Here is a 22131-nt window from a genome sequence, read left to right as displayed (position 1 = left end):
TGGCATGTTGGCTTCCTCAGACTATTTGATCCCAGATGCAGCTCTGTGCCAGAATTGCTGGAACAAAATGCGGTGGGTGGACAAACCTGTCCTGCTGCATTGCTTCTAGCCTTTTAAAAACAGAAAGCATTTATCTGACTCATTACTGTAAATGTACTAACAGAGCATACCGGCGATGATTTTCTGACTGAAAAGTGCCTGCATCTGCTCAAAAGGTGAACACGGGTGCAACGTAAGTGCATATCATGACACATTTGTTGATATCAGCCAGGGGCAAATATTAAGTAGCTTATCTTTTTTTAAAGAGAGAGATAAGGAAGAAGGGTTGTGAGATGCTTGCCAATAAACGTATATTCATCACAACTGACGCTCCTGTGCATAGCAGTCATCAGGGCAGTAGGGCTGGTAATAGCAGCCCTGGACCAAAAACCAGGACATCTGAGTTGTAGCCCTGACTCTTGACTTTTGATGAGGGCCTTTGGCAAGTGATTTAGAGCGAAATTAGGATGCCTTCCTCTCCTGAGTAGGTGAAGGGCAAAAAGTTTTCACACATTTCTACTTTCTCCAACTGAGAAATTAGAGCTTTTTTTTTACTTCTCTTTGAGACCTCCAGACAAAAAGACCTATATGTGAAAGAAAGAAGTGTTATCAGGTGTTATTATGATGACACGGTACCTCTGGAAGGAAATGTGGAAAATTTGTATCCCTGTATCTCAGTAAGAGGCCACAAAATCCACTCCCCTTGAAAAGGGAAAAACTGAGGAAGGATCTTAGAGAAATTGCTTTGAATATCTGCAGTGTCTATTTTTCAAAAGCGCACACACATATATATTTTTTTTTTTATGTATATTTACATATATTTGTATATGCATGTGTGGAAATACATGTATGACCTGCGTGCTTATTAGACTCTGTATTTGGGCTATACATTGCAATTTGAGGAACGCCTTATTTTTCCTTTCTCTGGGCAGGTTGATGTTTTTTAAGCAGTTACGTATACATTTCTTTGTGTTTAGAAAGTATACTTACTCACCTGAAAAAGGTGTTGAGACAAGCGACCGTGTTCTGCGTGGTGGCTAACATTACTGAGAATACAAAACTGTTCAATTTCACTGCCTTTTTAACAAGTGGAACCTGTAGCCTGGACTCAGCTTCAATGGCAGGCTGCAACCCCTGCAAGTAATTGGGATGCAGCTGCTGCAAGAGCCTTTTTGGCGTAGCCTGATGTGCTCAAGAAGAGCAGCCTGGATGTGCTCTGATGAAATAACCAGGAAAGCACAGCAACACATCCCCTTTCAGACCCTTCGCAACCAGCATCGAAATGCTATTAAACATTCACCTCCTGGATTAAAGTTCTCTGCACGGCGCAAATCCTAAGAGGAAGTCAAAATCATAACTAAGCTGCTTTGTAGGAAACTGCTTCTCCAAATGGCTGGATGATAGCCCGGTTTTTACAGCTCTCTTTTGGAAATCATTTCAAAAGAACAGGGTGGCAGTAAGAAGGAAGAGTAAAGCCAATTTCACTGACATAATACACCGTCTATTCCACAAAACGTAAAATAATAAAGCTTGCAGTGAAAAAAAAAATAAATAAAAAAAATAGTACCCAAGAGCAGCTGAGGCAAACAGTAGAGGGGAAATGGGAGTTCATTCACACGACACAATTTTTGGTGCTTAATTTCAGCAAATAAATTATCTGGCGTGTCTCTCTGGGGTTTCTCTCCAGTTGAGAAAGAGGAGAGGGTCCGTCAGAGCTAAACTAACACCTCCCCCAGAACAAGTTCTCTCTCCCTATTGTGGAGGGAGTCCAGCAAGGCTGTCAGCTCACTTAGCCAGCCTTTTAGTCTTTTAAGTTAAGTGGTGTGAATAGTCTTCAAAATGCCTTTGGGTTCCCTTTACCCAAAGATTGAGGGAATGCTCCTTTTCATTCTCAGCCACAGGAATTAAACAATAAGATCAAAATCTTGTAATCTCCTTGGGAATTCCTTTTAGCTGTATGGGATCTAAAATGCTGGGTTTCCCCTAAATTGCTGGGCAAATGAAGGCAGAGGCTAATCATACAGCTGGCTTTCCATGCAAACGTTTCCAGTGCCTGGTGCAGTGCCATTTATTTGGGATCGGCTATGAAACAAATTTCTTAATTGTCTTTAATACCTATGCACAAGTTTAAATTAATTCAGCTGGTTCCTTATTGATCTTACGGTCTGTTTACAGGAAGAATAAGAGGATCCAGGACCAAAGCAAAATTTATTATTACCACTTCTGTCCTTTCATATTACGAAGTTGTGGAAAGGTTCATCCTATATAATAAAATCACTATAATAAATAAAATGGGTCTCTAAACAGGTAATTTTTAGTCTATAACTTTCAGTAAAAACAGCGTGAAAAAGATTTTTAACCTACAGCAGTATTATTCCCTCAGCCTCTGTACTCTGTGGAACACATTATAGTGAACAACCATGTGAAAACTGCCATCTTCATTCACCAAACCAATCTTCTAAAGCACATGTATCAGTACTGCAGGAATGTGCAAGGGAAGACACCCTAGATCTTCACTTAAAAAATGAGTTGCAAGTTTTAAATTTTAAATTTGCAACTGCCTTTCCCCTGTCAGAAAGCAATCCCCTGCAATTTCCTAATAGCAGCTTCAACACCAGAAGAAAAATACTTGCCAACTTCTGGGTGTGCTTGCTCTCCAGTGAAAGAGTCTGGATTTGCAGAGTTGCAGACAGGGACTTTGGATACAAGGGGGAAAAAGTCTCTGGGTAAAGTTCAGCCTATGATGCGGTTTGTTTTGCGTGCAGGAGGTTTCTTACAATATCAGTATCACAAACTGGAATTGCTTACAACTTCCCCTGCCTTTCCAACTTATTATTATTTTTTTTTCTACAACTTCCCCTGCCTTTCCAACTTTTGATTTTTTTTTTTTTTTTTCTTCCCTTGGACGTAGTTTTAATTGTGTATATCCCACATCTTGTTGCGGGGAGAAGAATGCTGGGTGTTTACTGTACCACTTACTGTACCGCCTTCGCTGTGGGAACTGTCACTGCAACAAAAGGTCTGAAGGGTTGGGAAGGCAACTTGCAGTCCTTCTGTCCACTTATGAAAATTGCTATGAATGCAAATTATCTCCAGCTTTATAGAAAGCATTTTCTGTTGAATACCAATAGTGCCTTCAGTAGTGAAAGGCATATCAAGTTATTCGCATGGGAAAGCTGGTCAAAGGGGAGGTCTTGATTTATTATGTTCAGTATCACTTTTGGGCTTTACCCTTAAACTAAGAAAGAAATCCATGGAATTCTGTTTGAAACTTTATGTGATCTACTCACGACGTGCTTTAGATTTGTTTAAAGATTTGCAAGCCTTTTGATGAGCTTCATCTACTTTCCAGGTGGCATCGTAGAATCGACTGTAATATTACCATTTGCTACGGAAAGCTTCCTGCAGCTCTATTAACAGGCTTCCCATGATGTAATTAGAAAGAGGGTGCAGTGTTTTCTTTGGCATCCATGGGCAAAATGCTGTGCATACTTACACTGCTCTAAACCCAGGGCAACTCAGTTCATTTTAATGAAGTTATTTTGGACTTGGTTCATGTGGAGTTTGGCTATACCTTTATCTATAGATGGATATCTTCCCTGAGGGGCAAATACAACAAAGGCTGTACATTTTCTTTAGATTTTGTGGAGGAAGACACTACTCTCAATATCAAGGAGGTTGCTACTATTCTGACCAAGGTAAACGCTGTGAAATCTCTTCATTCCAGATTTGGGTAGGTTTTCAGTTGTGGCCATAACTTGTTTGAACATGTGCAAGTGCTGAAGTCAGGGCCTTCAAGCCTGTCTTCTATGCCTCTTATTTCTCTCTGTTTGCTAATCTGTTATGAGAGGCTTTCATGGTTGGTAACCATTTTGGAGTCTGATGCCACATTTCTATTCCAAAACATTTATCTTCTCCTCATTTGAGCCACCCAAAGTCCCTGGTAGTAGTAAAAAGTAGTAAAAAGGTTGGTGTTAGTGCCAGTTTCTCTGTACCATTGCTCTAGGTAGATGACTTTGGACTGTGATACCAAACACAGGCACATTAGAATCACAGAATCATAGAATGGTTTGGGTTGGAAGGGACCTCAAAGATCATCCAGTTCCAACCCCCCTGCCCTGGGCAGGGACACCTCCCACCAGACCAGGTTGCTCCAAGCCCCATCCAGCCTGGCCTTGAACACTTCCAGGGATGGGACATCCACAACTTCCCTGGGCAACCAGTTCCAGTGTCTCACCACCCTCATAGTAAAAAATTTCTTCCTGAGATCTAATCCGAATCTTTTTTCTTCCAATTTAAAACCTTCCAATTTCTTCCAATTTAAAAATTTAAAAACATTCATTACTGTTTCTCACAAAACCTGCTTTGGACTTGGAATCTGCATATCTTTTCTCATCCAGAGAAGCCTGTACACAAACAGCCTTTGCATAAGACATTGTTGCCTTCCTTGGTTTTTTTCTAAATGAATAACAAACAAGAAGAAAGGGAACTAGAAGGGGGAAAAATTAAGTTTTAATGGAAACACATTTCATCTTTTGTTTTCTGCTTGCCATAAAACATTAACATAGTAAACAAATTGATCTTTGCTCTTAAATTCTTTAATAACATACAGTATTTTGAGTTTTGTCATGGCTAAGGTATAGTTAAACCATGTTGTGTTGCTGGTCGCATTCAAATCTCTATTGTCACAGTTCTTTGACATCAATCTACATTTTTTAAAATAAAAGTTGTGTGTAACCCACTTCCTTTCATAGACATCTTCATTACAAGGTCACCCTTTTTTGGGGGTGTTTCAGTAAATTAGTGGTAATTGTATTTTTCTGACAAAAACTGGGTTTTTTTGGGGACGTAGTACAAAGTCTATGCATTTCTGTGGTCAGCCCCTGCTTTGTGCCATAGAGTACCTTTCTGAATGCTGCACCCCCACACGAGCAAAGCTTTTATAGGATGCTCTGAAACGTTAGATTCTAGACAGCTAATCCAATAGGAGGACTGTTACCATGGTGTTACAGTAGCTGACAGAGCTATTTGAAATAGGAGTATGTAAAAAAAAAAAAAAAAGAGAAAGTGTCACTTTGGTCCACTTTTCAGAGTGGTTGGTGTTATAATATATAACCTTTTTTTTTTTTCGTTTTTAACGCAGTGTAGTTCACAATAATTTAAAATACTCTATAGACATTTGAACGATATACAATAATATAACTTAATTGGATTCCTCAATTGTACTTAACAAATACTATTCTAATATATTTACAGTATCTAGTACCATAAGACTGTGCATTACTGTGCTTGGGAGCTTTATTTGCTTCCTGTCAAGAATGTAGTGAAAATACAGCATATCACTATTATTCAACAGCAATACCCATGAATCGAAGGGACTTTAAATTACATGGAGTGACTCGAGCAATTTTGGGGGCCCCTGTTGACTTCTGTGGAGTTGCATTCATTCACGCCAAGGCTGAATTTGAATTTCTAGCTGGTAGGTAGAAACCAACAGCAGCAATGAAAAAAAAATGAGCTCTTCGATTTGGATTTCTCCATGGGAGACTCATCAAAGGGGTCAGATTTTCAGAGGGTAAGTGCTTGGGGTCAGAAAGGCAGGTCCTCACGAGTGTTCAAATGAAGGTCCCCCAGGTGATGAGCTACTTTTGATAACACAGGTCCATAAATTACAGAGGGGTCCCCCAGGTGATGAGCTACTTTTGATAATACAGGTCCATGAATTACAGAGGTGATCTTGGCTCATTTACATAACCAGCGTGGGAGCTGGTGGAGCAGTACCTCCACCAGCCCCTCGGCCCAAGAGTGCTGTGTGGTGTGGGAAGTGCTCCCATCTCTGGTGGGGAGCCCTCATGGCTGTGCATCCCCTCAGTAGAAATAATAAAATGAAAAAAAAAAAAGCTAGAAATGCGGATATGCAGAGCTTAGGAAATTTTTAATCCAAGTTTTCAGAAATTCAGGTAGGGACCCTTGCTGCTGCTGCGAGCAAACATTTATGTGATTAAATGTGCTATGTTAAAAGTGGACCTATCTAGCTCTTAGGGTTAAAATCACTAGATTTTACAGTAGTAAAATATCTGAGGATTTTTTAAATCTCTCATAGGGAAAAGGTGTGTGAATTAGAATTGAGCGCTGGTGTAAAAAGTCAGTTCCTTTCTTAACATTCATGTATTTCCCAGGGGGGTATATCATTGTCAACCTTAGAATAATGACGACACAGACTAACCCAAATTTTCTCTTTCCTGTGCTTGTGAAGACACCCCAGCTCACAGGATGCAGCAGCCTAGAGCTCAGCTAACACGTTTTTATTAACTTCTCAGTTCATACCGAGCATAAGTTATTTAAAACTATTGGTAATAGCAACTTTCAACCATTAAAGGCAAAATGCAACGCTTGGAAGATCCTGCCAGTGCATTTGATGGCAAAGCAAAACCTTTGACATTTGTTGAAGCACGTCTTTTTATCCTAAAACTCCCTACAAGGAGCTGAGGGCAGGTGCACCCCACCTTAAGCCTGAGTCTAAAAAGAGTCATTCAGGAGGCAAGCGGGAAAAGTCTTTATCAAGCATTTGTAACCACAGTTTCGTGTGATCTTTTTTGTTCAGTTCTGGTAATTGCTTAAGGCCTACAGTAATTGAACTCTCTAATAGTGGAGTGACAACAGATCAGTAGCATTGAAGAATTAGGGAGAACCAAATACAAAAAAATCATAAAGTCAGAGTTCCAATAAGTTTACATTTAGTACAGAATTAAGACATAGCTACCCGTTAGTGCTTAGAATTTTTTGATACTATTAAAAACATAAATAATTATTTTTAATGTTCATTCAAAGAGTTCCAGTGTCACTGGCAGCTGATGTACTTTCGTGAACTTTATTTTTTTCCAAACTGGTAGTGGAGTATTTCCGCCACAGATTTTTGTCTCCCTACCAGTTGTTTTCTCTCTACCTGCTTGCTTAGAAATTTAGGTTTTTGCAGCAAGACTGCTGTGTTCTAGTCAGTGGAGATTTAACTTCCTTAAAAAAAAAAAAAAAAAAAAAGGCTTTATTTGAACAGGGCTCGGTGGTTTTGTTGTTGTAAAATGAGAAAGTGTCTTTTTCTTTTAAATTTCATGGGAGCTGCAATGCAATCAGCTTCTCTGATATGTATAACTTAAAACACTTACTAGGAGAACTCTGCAACACCCAGATTGTAGTTGAGGGGAAAAAAAAACAAAACAAAACAAAAAAGAGAGAGAGAGAAAGTTTCATGTGGTTGTCAACATCACCTTATCACCTTAATCTTAATCCTGTTGCCCTTGTTTCCAAAGCAGTTACAACAGCCAGCCAGCCAAAATGCACCATCCTTAGAAGTGTAAGTAGCGGGGAGGGAGTGGTTGCGGTGGTGTTGGTTGGGATTATTTTTCTCCAAAGAAGATTAGATGTGCAAAATGATGCTGTCGTCGTTTGTTGTACTCCACTCTTCTTCACTCGCGGTGATTTGTTTCTGTTCATTTGCACGTGATGCCGTTATTTGCAGGTGAACACCTCTGTCCTCTCGCTACACGTGTTGCACTTCACAAAGCAGCACCAGTGGAATTTGCAGTTACATTGCCACACCTTGGTGTACTGGTGTGTGTTGTACCCTCTTCCACAGCACATCATGTCGCACCCGTCCGCGTTGGGAGAGGTGCGGTTGCAGAGGCGTCCCTGGGTACCGACGCTCCCCGTGGAAGCATCTTCCTCACAGTAGTTGGGTGACTTTTCGATGTACACTAAATCCGTTTCCATGGGTTTCTGGTAACTCTTAATCTGCTTGATCTTCAGGAAGGTTGGCTGTCTTAGTCTACTGGCTCGTACCACCTCCACTTGCACTGCAGCATTGTATTTCTCTTTCAAAATATATCCAATCTCTCTGAATTTAGGAAGCGTGGTCCAGCAGGTCTTAGTTGTGCAGGAACCTGAAACTCCATGACACTTGCACTCCAATTTCATTCTCTCTTCGAGAACCTGTGTGTGCAGACATTTGCATATCGTTACTGCAGGAAAATGGTATTGCAACATTGCAAACTTGCCTAAATCCCAGTCTGTTTAGTTCATATGAATATTCATTACTACTGATAGAAATTTTTCAAAGGCATGCTTATGTATCTTCTCACCTCCCAGCAAGATACTCATACCATGTTTTGTTTTACATGGCACTTGGTCAGTAGCACAGTGTTTGTCATTTTATGGGAAAATATTTGCATTCTGTTTCCAAATATTGGAAAAGTTTTATTGAAATTTCAGAAGACATGTCTTTGAGACAAAGTAATTAATGGGATTCCAGTGACTTAAAAAAAAATAATTCAAGCCATTGTCATTTTGAAAAGAGAAAAAAAAAAAGGTTTTTTAAAGTATTTCAGGATTCAGAATATTAATGCTTAATTGCTTAATTGTAATGTTCAAAGAATGTTTAAAAAATTTTCACCAGCTTTAATATCACAGAGCTATATATGCTGTGTGGCTGAAGAGGCATTTTTGTTCACTACATAATTAAAAATTTTGCCTATACCAGCAGTGGCAATACCAGCATACCTATTAACTATTTAGCTCACAGATCATACCATCCCCTTTAGAAGCACCACTCCGCAGCATCTAGCCCAAGTATCAGGCAAATGTTCAGCCACAAATACTTTTTTTTGCACCAGAGCAACGACTGCACAACATTAGAGGTTCTAAAACCCACTGGAGAGTCCTGCTCAGCTGTGAGCCGAAGAGAAGTGAGAGTATTTATTATTGCTATTGCTAGAGGAGAGTCATCTAGAGGAGGTTACTCCAGGGTCAGATGGTCCCAAGGAGGGACCCAAACACTGGCGGGTGTTGGGGCTCACACTCTGCTCCTGACCTCCTGCCTCCGCCACAGCCAAGATGCCCAAAGGCTGGAACATCCCTCCTTCCCTGGACATGGGGTGTGCTTGGGGGGGACAGCAAGGACATACCCCTGTGTGCCGTGCAGGGGAAACTGGCCTCTCTGTTTTTCTGCCCTCGTGCTACCACTTAAGCCTGACCACAATTACACCCCCAGTCATCATTAGCTTATGAAAATCAAGGCCTAAGAACAAAGCCAACTGATCCTTTCCCCTTCGCAATGGGATGCTACCAAAGAAATATGAGCTACTGAGCTTGTCTTAAAGCATTACTGATGCTGCCGACCACCTCCTGTAGTGGTTTCGTTGCAGATCCCAGAACATGACTGAAATGGGCAACGCATAAAAGGGCTGAAATCTGAGTCCAATGGCATAATGAAGTGGAAGGGAAGTAAAAAAAGACTTACTGCTTAAGAAACTGGCTTTAAAATAAAAGCTGTACACATCTGGTTATCCCTGCAAATAGAGGGCATCCTCCTGAGTTGAGTTTCACTTAAATTGTGTTTCAGTATTAAAGAGAATATTTGGGTTTGATTCTCCCTTGCCCACATACAGTAGCGAGTACAAGGTAGCTGAGCACCCTAGTCAAAAATACCTGAGACCTTCTAGAGCCACAGGCTTTTTCCAGTTCAAGGTCAAGTTAGCCTTTCAGAAGCAGAAAAGGTGATTTCCAGGAAGGTTTACTGGGTTAGGGAAGAAGATCCTATAGCTGCAACTACCCTAAAAAGAAAATCAGCAAGGCTATGATGAGCAGCTTTTGATGGACACTGGAAAGGCCCCTGCTCTCCAGCAAGCTGTATAGCCTTCCTGTCTTCCCTATGGAAAAAAGAGAAGCCAGAAAACTTGCCACTTTCTGCTGTAGCAACAGCATTTCAGTGGCAGTGAGTAGAGGAATTCCTTAGGCAATACTCCAGGGTCCTTCAGGATTCCTCTGTGTCTGCTTTGTGCCTGTGCAGAAGGATGTGATTTTTCAAAGACCCCCAAACAAGACTCAAATCCTGCTCCACAAATCTGTGCTGAAATAATCTATTGGTAGTTAGAAGTGTATGTAGATATCTAAATTTTGCTTGGTACTGCTGAAATATGTTTGGGTTTTTTTTAAACTACCCTGTTTCTTACAGCTCTCTCAGCAATGCATTGACATACAGTTGTGGCCACAAGAACTGCAGCAAAATCCATGGCAAAAGATAGATGGAGACAACCTTCACCAAAGAGCACTACGATCTAAGGACTTCCAGGAAAGCATTACCAGTGGGTAGTAAACCTTGGTGAAGAGCAGGTTTGTGGTTTAATACATGTTTTGTCAGGTTCTGCATGTGTTTGTGATGCCTGTTTTTCAGTTTGAAAAGACCAAGTCAGTAACTTGCTCAGAGAGTAGGACCGGTGAAGCTTGTAAGGCTCCTTAGCCTTGTGTGGGCTCAAGACTCTGGAGACTGTTCCAAGGATCCTCCATCTCTCTGGTGGACATGTTTCCCTGATACAACAGGAAGCGTCGTTTTTCCTGAGAAAAACAAGGTATCACCCATTCTGGTGTCCTAGGTGATATCTTTGTATATATATATATTTATATACGGATGTGTGTATGCCCGTATGTATATGTTAGGCTGAGGGGAGACCTTATCTATGTTTAAAAGTACCTAAAGGGTGCATTAAATAGACCTTATCTATGTTTAAAAGTACCTAAAGAGTGCATTAAACGAGGATGGAGCCGGACTCTTCTCTGTGGTTCCCAGGGACAGGACGAGGGGCAACGGGCACAAGCTGGACCATGGGAAGTTCCACTCAAATCTGAGGAAGAACTTGTTTGGGGTGAGGGTGGCAGAGCCCTGGCAGAGGCTGCCCAGGGAGGGTGTGGAGTCCCCTTCTCTGGAGATCTTCAAGCCCCGCCTGGATGCTCCTGAGTGATGTGCTCTGGGCAACCCTGCTTTGGCAGGGGAGTTGGACTGGATGGGCTCTAGAGGTCCCTTCCAACTCTGACAATTCCGTGATTCCGTGATGTATGTTTGCCTGTGTGGTTTTGCCTTCGCTTGAGATGCTGCCATTTATACACAGCACTGCCTGACATCCTCTCTAGTACAATCTCCAGTCACTTTATCCCAACTCTTGATTTCTTTTTTTTTTGTTGTTGCTGTCTTTCTGAAGGTCTAGTTTGGTGAGTCATTTTGCTGTACAGAAATCTGATTTCACTGCTGTACTTTTCCAAAGGCTCCCAGTGTTTTTATGATGGTGGAAGAACTTGCAAATGCAAGCCACGCAGGCTCAAAAAAGCAGAAGTTTCAAAAATTATTAATTCCTGATCCTGAAGCCAACCTCACAGCTTTTTTTTATTTTTTTGGAGGCTTCTCTCATGAATGTGGAATGCTTGGGGTTACAACACTGAGCGCAGGCCCAATCATCAGGTAGTTAAATTCCTGAATGCTATAATTTGTGTGCCCACAGTCAGCTGTGGGTATAAAATTGTGCCCAGAAACTTGGAGGTCAGGGAATACAAGGTCCAAATTAAGCAGATTCTAAGCAAGTTTTTTTTTTTTTCCCCTCTTTCCACCCAGAAGCTGTGGAGTGTTCCTCTTTGCTGACGAGCCAGCACGCTCCAGCTTTCCCAGAGGTATGTCTGTCTGCAAGGTATCTCGAGCAGCTTCCCGCTTGCCAACAAGGTGCCACTGGACCTGGAAAAGGTTACAGGATTTGACCCTGTTGGTTCAATGCTGTGAATGAAGAGTGAAGAAGGTTTTTCTTCCTAAAGCGTCCCTCCAGCTCGGTTTTCCTCGGCAAAATTTCCATCAAAGCATTGACCCTGAGCCTTAAAGGTACTTATTTACTCAATCTAATACACCACGCCAAGCTAGGTGCCTGATTAAAGATTGAAAATCATTAGCTCGTCCGACCCACTCTCTCAGCAGTTTCATTTGTCATATGTCAGTGCCTCGTATCTAATCTTGAATGGTTTACAGCAAGATCTACCTCCCGGAGCAAATTCCCATCGTTGGACTGTGCTGCCTCAGACTAATCATAGGAACATTCCTTAGGTCCCTTTTCCACATACAGGCCCTCTCCCACCCTGGTATGGTCTTGCCAAGTAAAATTTTCTAACTACTGCTACTTTGTTAAATGAATTGTGAAATATAATGTTAAAGCTTTCTTATCCCACATATTTTTATACCTATATAAATCATGCACTGAAAATGCAATATGAGGGTTGTCCGTTGCCAGTTAAGTAGAAAAAGACTTGCGAAGATTGAAATAAAACAGAATGATACACATGAAAAGAAATTAATCTTTTCAAGTTCCATATCTAGACCCAACTGCTTAACATCAGATCCAGTTTCTATACATATTAAAAATCCTATCTGGATAAAATATGTAAAAACAATAGTAACATTTTGTGTGTGTTTGTTTTGGCTTGCCTTTTGTGGTTTGTGTTTTCTTTAGTGGAAATGCACATTTTTGGAGCAGATGTTGAATGTAACAAAATCCCTATTACTTTTTGACTGCAGTATCAAAAAGAAAGAGAAGTCTTTAGGAGTTTCCCCCCCATCAAATATGCAAGGGATCAACTTTTGTTTTGGGTAATACCAGTACCAGAAGACATGGATTCTGGTCATAAGATGTCTCCACCCCTTTGATGCTTGAGTGACTGCAGCCATGAGAGCTGATGGTTTGGCAATGATGCGTGGACAATGCCTGGGGTAAGTCTGGGATCCACTCTTGCTGTCAAAATGCTGATCTCAGGCACCCATCTGAGGAAGAACGTTGTATTTGTTTGGGTTTGGCTTTTTAACTCAGATAGCCAGAGGTGTCACTAACATCAGTAGGGTGTAATGCTACTCCTCTAATACAAATGTCCTGAAAATACTCTTCATTAATAGAAGATCATGGAGCCCAAAATTGAGCAGTTCATGTCATGTCTCCTCAGGTTGTGTCCAGCTCTGTGAAGACAGGCAGCCAACAGGAGAGGCATATGGGTCCTTCAGCTGCATATTTTTATTTCTGCTCCTCTGTGAGGCTCTCCATCAAGCATCAAAACAGTGTTTATACTCTGTGGGCTCCTCTTCTCTGTGAGATGAGGAACTGAGTTACTGTGCTTACTTCCTTTCTTGTCACATCCCTATTTTTCCTATAGTTTAGTTTGATGGGAGCAGGGAGTCTCTGCTTTGCAGCAGGTAGTAGCCAGCCACAGCACGAGAGGGCTTTTCAGTTGCCCTGGCCAATGCTCAGCAGGATTGGGGACCCTCTGACATACCAAAAGGCATCAGTTCACCTCCTCCTACCCTTCACCCTGCCTCCCTAGGTAAGGCACCCAATCCCATAGCATCCCCACTGAAAGCATTAAAAAAAGTGTAGGCACCTCACTGCGCTCATTGCCTAAGTTCTCCTCTTGGCTAGCAGGAAAATCAGCTTGGGACTTTGAGACCTGCTGCCCATCAAATGGAAGTCCCTACTGCTGTGGGGATGGGCTGTAGAGCCTTACCCATCTGTGCCTCTTCCCTGCCTTCTAGAAGAAGAAAGAACCAGTTCTAAATTTGAGCAATAAACTGCTGCAATTGGTTAAAACTTCCTGAAATTTATTTTTACAGTGTAATGTTGCGAAAAGAAAAAACTTGAGACGCACCCTCTAAATCATTCCCAAATCGAGTGCAATTGCAGCATTTCACTCTCTTTTCTATGGAATTTGCTATGAAGGTCGAAGGTAAAATTTTAAATATCACTTAAAGGGATGAAAACATTACATTACTGTTTTTATTCTGTCAAGCAATACAGAGGTGTCAGGGTTTTTTCTGGGGGGTGGTGGTGCAGTAATATTTTGCTAGATGGATGATATCTGTCTTGCATACATTGCATGGTATGCATGGGCATGCACATTTCTAGAATAAAACCATTTAGCAAGTCCTAAAATATTTGGCTATTTCCCCCCTCTAATTTTAAAGCAAAATGTTCAAAAAGTAGGACAGTACCAGATGTAGCTTCTGGCAGTCAATATTAAGGGTGTGTTTCTGGAAGAAAAAAATAGCCTAGTAAATCCAGCCCAACTGGAAGCAGGAGAACTATCCTCATGAGATTTTGAGCCAAAGCTTGCATATTCAGGACATATGGATAAGCATTAGTTATCCATCCAACCCACCCAAGCTGTAACACCAAACTTTTTGAAATTGGTTTTATATCTGTCTGCAAATCAAGTGGGAAAACGGAAAGTATGCCATCAAGCACAACTATCGAAAGCTTTTCTTTGGGTGTTCTCTCAAGGGGTGTGCAGTGAAATAGTTTGTCTGTTTTGGAGAAATAAACTTTCAGCAAATGATGGACTCAAGGCTGTAAAACCTGGAAAGTCACATTCTTTAAATCGCTGAAATGACTTAGGAAACGAAGTCATGTTTTGAAGAATATTTTGGGCTTGTAGTAGCATCAAATTAGTTGGTTTTCACTTTTGAAAGTAGGATTCAGCCTCGACTGCAACTTTGGAACATTTTCATCCAGAGTCCTTTTCTGGGGTTTGCTTCTAATCTTTATGCCCTGTTGGGTGACAGTGAGGGCAGTTTGCAACTTATTGGGGCATGCTGTGCATCTTGCAAAAGTGAGCTTATTAATTCAAATATTTCATGTGAAGTGAGCTAACACTTTCTGACACATTTTATGCACAGACAACACATAAACCTGTATAAATATGCATAATACTAGTATACACATACACTCCGCCTACATATATATGTGTGCATGAGTATGTATATATATAATGTGAATGGTGACCAACCCATCACCTCATTAGCTGTTCTACCACCAAAGCACGTCAGCAAAAAAACCCTTGCCAGTACCACAGTCCTGTGGCGCCAGGAACTGTGAGAACAAGCCGTGGCTTAGATGGAAATGTTGTCCCAAGTAATTGAATAATCTCTCCTTGAGAGATTCTGCATTTTTTTTTTCTTTTTTGTTGCCACACTCTTATTGTTTCAAATTTAAAATAAGATGTTGTCATCTTCCAAGCATTCCAAAAAAACAAGAAGAAAAACCCATTGACATTACAAAGGACTAAATATTGGGATGGTACCAGGCTGACTTGCTGGCAGTCAGTGTGACGGGCGTGTGCCTGGAAGGGAAAGAAATAGGCCAGCTTTTTTCTCCACATAACCACAGTCATTGTCTATCATACGAGCCTAATTGATTGATAAACTGTTAGAAACATTTCTTTTCTTCATTCTGGTAAAAGCTGCGATCTGCTACCAATTTGTCAGCTTGTTCTTTTAGCTCCCCTCTTAAAAACAAACAAACAGAAAAACCCATTTTTGTAATTGAGATTCCCCATGAGAGCCCGTCATTGTTTTGAAGCTTTCAACAAAAAGTTAAGATTAATGGAGTGCGTTCCCAGATGTTACTCTTTCTAAGTTCACTTATCCCAGAATAAAGATACTTGTTTCTAAAAATACATGGTAGAAAGCTGTCTCATAAAACAGTATCAAAGCTTACTTGGTTTTGCTGGTATTTAATTTTTCATTACTCTATCAAAGTTTTGCCCACAGATCTCTCTGTAATTGTTCAGATTTGCAACAAACCATTCTTTCAGTAACATTTGCATTAGGCTTACTCTAGTCTTCCTTTGGGGGCTTGTTTTCATTTACCACACTTGTATTTTCCATCCTGAATCATGGTGGCCATCTAAAACATGATGGTGAAGTTGGCTACTTCGCTCTTCTACACAGCACAAAGCTGTTTCTCCACAAAGCTTAAATCTTCCATCAGTAGCATCTCATGTCACAAGGAATCACTAAGCATTTATTTCTTCCAAATAGCACCAATGGCAAGTTTATGAGTTTGTCACTGGTGTTATTCGTTACAAATTTACTAGAAACTTCACGAATTTGCCATTAGCTGAAATAATTCATAGAAATGCAATGCAGATCAATTAGGGGATGCAGTGTGGGGCAACTGGGGGCTTCATTCTTTCCAGAGTCATCAAAAATTCCCTGAAAAGCCTAAATGTCATCTGTTTTCATCAGTTTTGTGCTGACCATCTCAGCTGAGCCTCCAGAACTATTTTCCCCTATCTGTTTGCAAAGTTAGTGCCATTACTTACACAGTGTGCTGTTTTTCCCTCAGAGTAAAATTCCTCAGGACTCTATTTTTGGCTTTTGAGAACATCCCTATGAGAGCAAAACATCATCATCACTGCTATAGCTACAAACACCTCTGACTCCCAGACATGTCTGGGACGAGCGCTGGGAGAGATAAAGAATGAGCAAAATTCCTGCCCCGGGACATGAAAAATTCCATGCGATGGTATAAAAGAGTATCCAAATAATTGCTCTAGGGGCAAAACTTCTGGTCAGAGTCCTGGCTAATGATCCTAGCAATGATGTTCTGGGCACCTGGTAGAGGTCTAGTGCGGTCATCAGAGGTCTTCCACTGCCTTCAGAGCAAGTTGGAAATAACTGTAGGGGGGGTGGGAGTTCTTTGCATCCTTTTTTCCTCATGTCTTAGGAGGCTCTGGGATTTAAAGAGAAAACTAAAATGAAGATAGCAGATTTATTGACTAAATATTGTTGTTACCTAACTGAAAAAGCCAATTCAGTATGAACTAAGCCAGTGCTGAATCAGAATTCTGAGTACTGAATAAGAATTTGTAGATTTAAATATGAGAGGTATATTAATAGTGAAAGCGCTGTGAAATAAGACCTTAGGAAATGGACCAATGTTCATATAATGAAGTTGTTGGGGTTTTTTTCCCTGTACCAGTTTTGATAAGATTGAACTGTAACTAAGAAATATTTTAATCATTGGCAGAATCTTTCTAGGAAGTTTCAAAAAGATGTATTTCTTTTACTGTCTTGGAATTCCCACCCTAAGGTTGAAAAGATTATTTGAGAACTTCTGAAGCAACAGGGAGGTTAAAAAAAACTGAGTTGCCCTTTTATTTCTGTTCAGAATGAGGGGAAAATACCCTTACTTTGATCCTTCATAGTAGTAGTCATGAACCAGAAGCTTGGCTTCAAACTCTTTCCCAATGTTAAGGCAAGCCACATTCAGATCAGCAGGATGGTGCTGACAGAGTCTTACTAGGGGATGTATGAGCTTTTCCCAGTTGTGTTGTGAAACGTTGGAAGGGGAAAGGATGGAGGTACAGTGTTGTGCTTCAGCAAGTGCCCACACATAAACGCAATATTTCTAACCTGAGTGTGAATAAGGAGCACGTGGAATATGTCAGAACGACACCCACACATAAGCAAAATCTCCTGGTTTCAGATTTTGTGTTAGGCTTACAATCCAATCCAGGTTTACCCAGGACCTCCAAAACTGCCAAATTTCAGGTGGATGTAGGTCAGATTTCAAGTTTGCCTGGATTCTCAGAAGGGACTGGTGATTTCATGTTGAAATTGCACAAAACTCTGTGGCTGCTTTCATGAAAGGTCCAACCCAGAAAACAAAGAAAGCACATCCTAGTTTCCAGAGTTATGTTCTAACCTGGAGTTTCAGTCAGTATCAAATTGAGAATGTCTAATTTTTACAAATAGCAGATGATCTCAGATGAACCAAAATCACTAAGTATTATATACTGTTTAACTTTGCATATTCATTTCAGGGAAATGTATGTCCTAACAGCAACATTATTTCTAAATATGTCCCCCAAACCATCTTTTATATGAGTACGTTCCTTAGGATTTGATGGATTGTACTTAAAAACAAAAACAAAGATCTGCACCAAATCCTTTCAGTCTTCCATAGCTTTTGAGAGCAATATCATGCATTAATGATTACAATGAAAATATATGGGTATAAATAACTACTGAAAACTGCCAACAACAAAAAAGTGTGGGAATTCCAAAACACTGTTTATAAAAAAGGATACTTGGGGAAAAAGCCCTATATTGTCAGTATTTACAAGCCTTTTTTACTCCTATCTCAAAAATACAAAGGTGAGTGTTATCATTTGGTTTTGTAAGAACATTTGCAGAAAAGTAAGTTTTAGAAATGTTAAAAGAAATACATTTGCATGTATTGCATGCAGAAATACATTTATGGTTGGACTGGATGATCTCAAAGGTCCCTTTCCAACCATGAAGATTCTGTGATTCTATGAATGCTGCTACCCGAAATATTTGTAAAAAAAGCACACTTCTTTGGTTTGCTTATTTCCCCTTGCTTATGAAATTCTGATGAAGAGTAAAAATATAGTTTGCTTACTAAGAATCAGCAATGTGGTCTAGTGGTTACTGGACTGTATTTAGAAATGGGTGACCTAGGATCAATGCCTGCCTCAGATATGGAGCCTCCTTATGTCCTCGGGCAAGGAACTTCACCGTTCTCCATCTATGCATCCGCTTTTGCTCTTTTGTCCCTCCACATCTATACTGTAACATGTTCAGAACAGGACGTGCATCAACATCTCCATGGGGGTGGCACAGTGCCCACTGCAGAGATCTGCCAGTTCCAGCAGTTAGAAATGCTCCCTTGCAAGTTTAACATGTGGCTTCCATCCTCTTTTGCATCCAAATGCAATGCTTGATGCTGAGGTGAAATGCCCAAAGAAGGGATCAAACTCTGAGCTGATCTTCCAAGCTGCAATACAGCAGTGTGAGATGTTCTTAACCCCCAACCAAGCAAGTTTTTGGAAAAAAAGATTGTGCCACACTTAAGGATACCTTTCTGTATGGCTCCTGAGTCAGCTGTCTCCTTCATGTCTGGAGACCTCTGTATCAAGTATCCCTCTAGTATCGAACATCAATCAAATATCAGGCTCACCTGTCCACTTGAGATTATACTCCGTAACTGGTCTCATTCACCAATTTGAATTTATACAATACTTTCATCCCAATGGTTAACTGTCCATACACCACCTTTAATTTCAGTGCACGACGAACTGCAGTGCCCAGACATACCATGACTGGGTATGTCATGGTTTCAGCTGGGATAGAGTTAACTTTCTCACTAGCAGCTCTTCCAGTGCCATGTTTTGGATTTGGGGTAGGAATAGTGTGATAGTACACTGGTGGTTTTGATTGTTGCTAAGCAGTCAAGGTCTTTTTTGTCCCTCACAAGACCCCTCCAGTGAGTAGGCTGTGGGTGGACACAAGAAGTTGGGACTCCAGCTGACCAAGGGGATATTCCACGCCATATGACGTCATGCTCAGTATATAAAGCTGGGGGAAGAAGAAGAAGGAAAGGGGAGACATTCGGAATGATGGTATTTGTCTTTCCAAGTAACCATTACGTGTGATGGAGCCCTGCTTTCCTGGAGATGGCTGGACACCTATCTGCCAATGGAAAGCAGTGAATGAACTCCTTGTTTTGTTTTGCTTTTGTGTGTGGCTTTTGCTTTATCTATTAAACTAACTGTATCTCAACCCACAAGTTTTTCCTCCCTTTTACTCTTCTGATTCTCTCCCTCATTGCAACTAGGGGGGAGTGAGCGAGTGTGGTTCTAGCTGCCCGCTAGAACCAACCACAACAGTGTTAATAGGCATTCTCCAAAATGCAGGTAGTAAGATAATTGTACTGCTTCCATCTCCACCAATTCAACCATCTCTGCCCACCTCGGCAGCTAGTGCTTGATGTAGCACTGAAAGCACGCACAAAATAAGGGAGAAAACTTTAGTCTAACTTTGGGGGCTAGATGTGGAGCAGTGGCACATTTGGAGTCATCTACAACACCGGAGGGTAGAAGCAGTATGTTTTTACCTGGGTGAAAACAATTTGAGGGGTACAGTAAAATCTTTCCTGAGGTAGGTATATATTATGCGGAAAGATTTGTTATACTTTTTAAAGGGCAAGCTTTGAGAGCTATGAGGATTGTTATTCAATGGAGATAAATCGGCATAGCTCTATGATGTGCATTGTTTCCATGGCAAGTAACTCAGTCATGGCTGTAGTTTCTTCTTCCAAAGTGACTCTTATGCAGCCATTTGTAGCCCACCAGTGTGAAATGGACAATTGTGCCTTTGCTGTGAAGTGTGTATCTCATTAGAGCTGTGGTCAAAGCGTTTTGATTTTGGATGGAGTAAACTTTGGATGCTGCAAGAGCTGTGGGAGTTCAGCAATGCAGACACTCAGTCCTGTCCCATCACAAGCCCCAACATTTCTTGCCGGATTGTTGTAAAGAAGGTGAAAAATGCCAAACAAAGTCCTCCAGCAAAGTCCTCTCTGTTATCAGTGGGACTGGAAAGAAATCTTAGGAAGCAGAAACGTTTTGGGGGAGCACCTGTAATACATAGTCAGCTCTGAATAAAAAGAAACAGCAACGAAACGTGAACATTAGATGCCATCAGGTAATGTGATGTGGAATAACAGCAGAGAGAGGGGTAAGTTCTCAGGGTAAGTCCTCCTGCCACCAAGCCAGCCTCCCCCCGTCCTCCAGAGCACACGTTAGTTACCCCATCCCTCATCCTTTCTGGAATACCTTTCTTCCAGCCTCATTGTTGTGCAAGTTCATCAGCCTCCGTGCATTCTTTTTGATTTCTCGGGCATCAACAAACCTCCGGGAGAACTCAATGCCGTATCTGATATCCGCAGAGCAGCCTCCCCACTTCCAGCCCTCCTCCTGGTTGTAGTAGCCCTGTTTCTCTCGGTCACAGCCACAATTGCTGAGGTTGCCCTGGCTGCAGGCGGCCGTGACAGCGTGCGCAACCCCGGCAGCAGTAATGGCATAGGTGAACGCAGCCTCCCTGCTTCCTGTGGAGAGAAGCCAAAAGCTGGTGGGTTGGCAGAAAGGCAGCACTTACTAAAGAAAGCACAGACATTTATCTACAGCAACGGCGTAGGAACAGGCAGGAGTGCAAGGAGGGTGTCACTTCTGGTGGGTAATTCTCGTTCTTACGGAATTACGTACATATTTAAAATGCTTGGCTCAAGTGGGGCACGTTACCCCAGGTAAGCACCAGCCATATGACAGTCCCACCTATCCCCCTTCACCAGAGGGGAGTTTGGCAATGAGTCTGGACAGTGGTGAGGTGAGGCAATACGATTTGTTTTTACACTGTCTAGTCAGGTTTGCAAGCTGAACTTTATATCAGGTGAATAACCAGCAAGTCACTGGCAGCAGCGCTCACTGGAAAGCAATAGTTACCTCTAACCGTTGGCACTGCATGGAAAAAGAAAAGCGTTCAGGCAACGTAAGAAATATTAGACCCTTTCAGATGTGCAGGGGGGCTAGGACACAAATGGGGAAGAAAATTAATCCACCTTTATAAATGCTCCAGCAGCACCCATTAGTGATGCTGAGTGTAAAGTATTGCAAGAGAGGCTTGTAGAGAAAAGAGGTAGGAAGGTTTTGTTTTCTTTCAAGGTAAAGTAGAGTCTACACCTTTCCCTTGCTGACTTTTCTTGCATATTAGTTTGCAGTAACTGCCCTCTTCTGCTCTCAATCCGACTCAGACCCCTGCATTACCTTGGCTATTGAGCATACAAGGGCCATGGAAATGCTGTGGCAGCATTATTTCCTCTCCAAAACAAGTGAGATACTGTCATGGAAGCACAGCCTTCTGTAGGAAAAAAGTCCTTTTAGAAAAAAAAGTTCTTGTCTTTTCTGTGGTGGCACTAGTTGCCAAGGTTCCTCATACCCAATTCTGTGTTATAGCTGAGTATATGAAGAGAAGCAAATAAGCCCCCTTTCTTTACTAGATACTATTAGGCCAAATTGCCTGTGGGATGCACTTGAGCAAGGAGATACAGAGGCAGAATGATTGAAAGGGATGCTACAGCCCATTCCTGCTCACTATTCTGGAATGACCAGTGGGGGGGGTGGGGGGGGTGTGGAAAAAAAGTCCTTTTAGAAAAAAAAGTTCTTGTCTTTTCTGTGGTGGCACTAGTTGCCAAGGTTCCTCATACCCAATTCTGTGTTATAGCTGAGTATATGAAGAGAAGCAAATAAGCCCCCTTTCTTTACTAGATACTATTAGGCCAAATTGCCTGTGGGATGCACTTGAGCAAGGAGATACAGAGGCAGAATGATTGAAAGGGATGCTACAGCCCATTCCTGCTCTTGCATGGTATCACACTCTGTCACTGACTTACAGGGCTGAACCATGGCCCTTGGTGTTTTGCAGTTCTTATTTATAACGTTTCCCTACAAGTTCCCTTCTCAGTACTATCCTTATTTTCTACAGCTACAGCCAAAGAATAACTGTAAAGAATTTGCAGAAAGTTGCTGGCTGAAATGCTTTAATGACCACACACAGAGCTTTAACATCGTTAATGGATTTGGGAAGGAAAAAAAAAAAAAGAACAC

At 41.4% G+C, this 22131-nt stretch overlaps 1 protein-coding gene across 3 annotated transcripts in view; it reads right to left on the bottom strand.

Moving 5' to 3' along the window:
- Positions 1–5730: 5730 nt before the first annotated feature.
- Positions 5731–22131, bottom strand: part of WNT7B (wingless-type MMTV integration site family member 7B) — a 115442-nt gene continuing 99041 nt past the window's right edge. For all 3 annotated transcript variants that reach the window (XM_014938414.1, XM_014938413.1, XM_014938415.1), the window contains exons 3-4: positions 20305–20576; positions 5731–8025 (exon numbers count right to left, since the gene is read on the bottom strand). In XM_014938414.1, the coding sequence (XP_014793900.1) occupies positions 7546–8025; positions 20305–20576 (752 nt within the window). In that variant the 3' untranslated portion in view covers positions 5731–7545. The remainder of the gene's footprint in view (positions 8026–20304; positions 20577–22131) is intronic.

This window comes from Calidris pugnax, unplaced genomic scaffold (genome assembly GCF_001431845.1).
Source record: "Calidris pugnax isolate Ruff unplaced genomic scaffold, ASM143184v1 scaffold47, whole genome shotgun sequence".
Taxonomy (NCBI): domain Eukaryota; kingdom Metazoa; phylum Chordata; class Aves; order Charadriiformes; family Scolopacidae; genus Calidris; species Calidris pugnax.
This window is presented reverse-complemented; position numbering and strand designations above follow the sequence as displayed.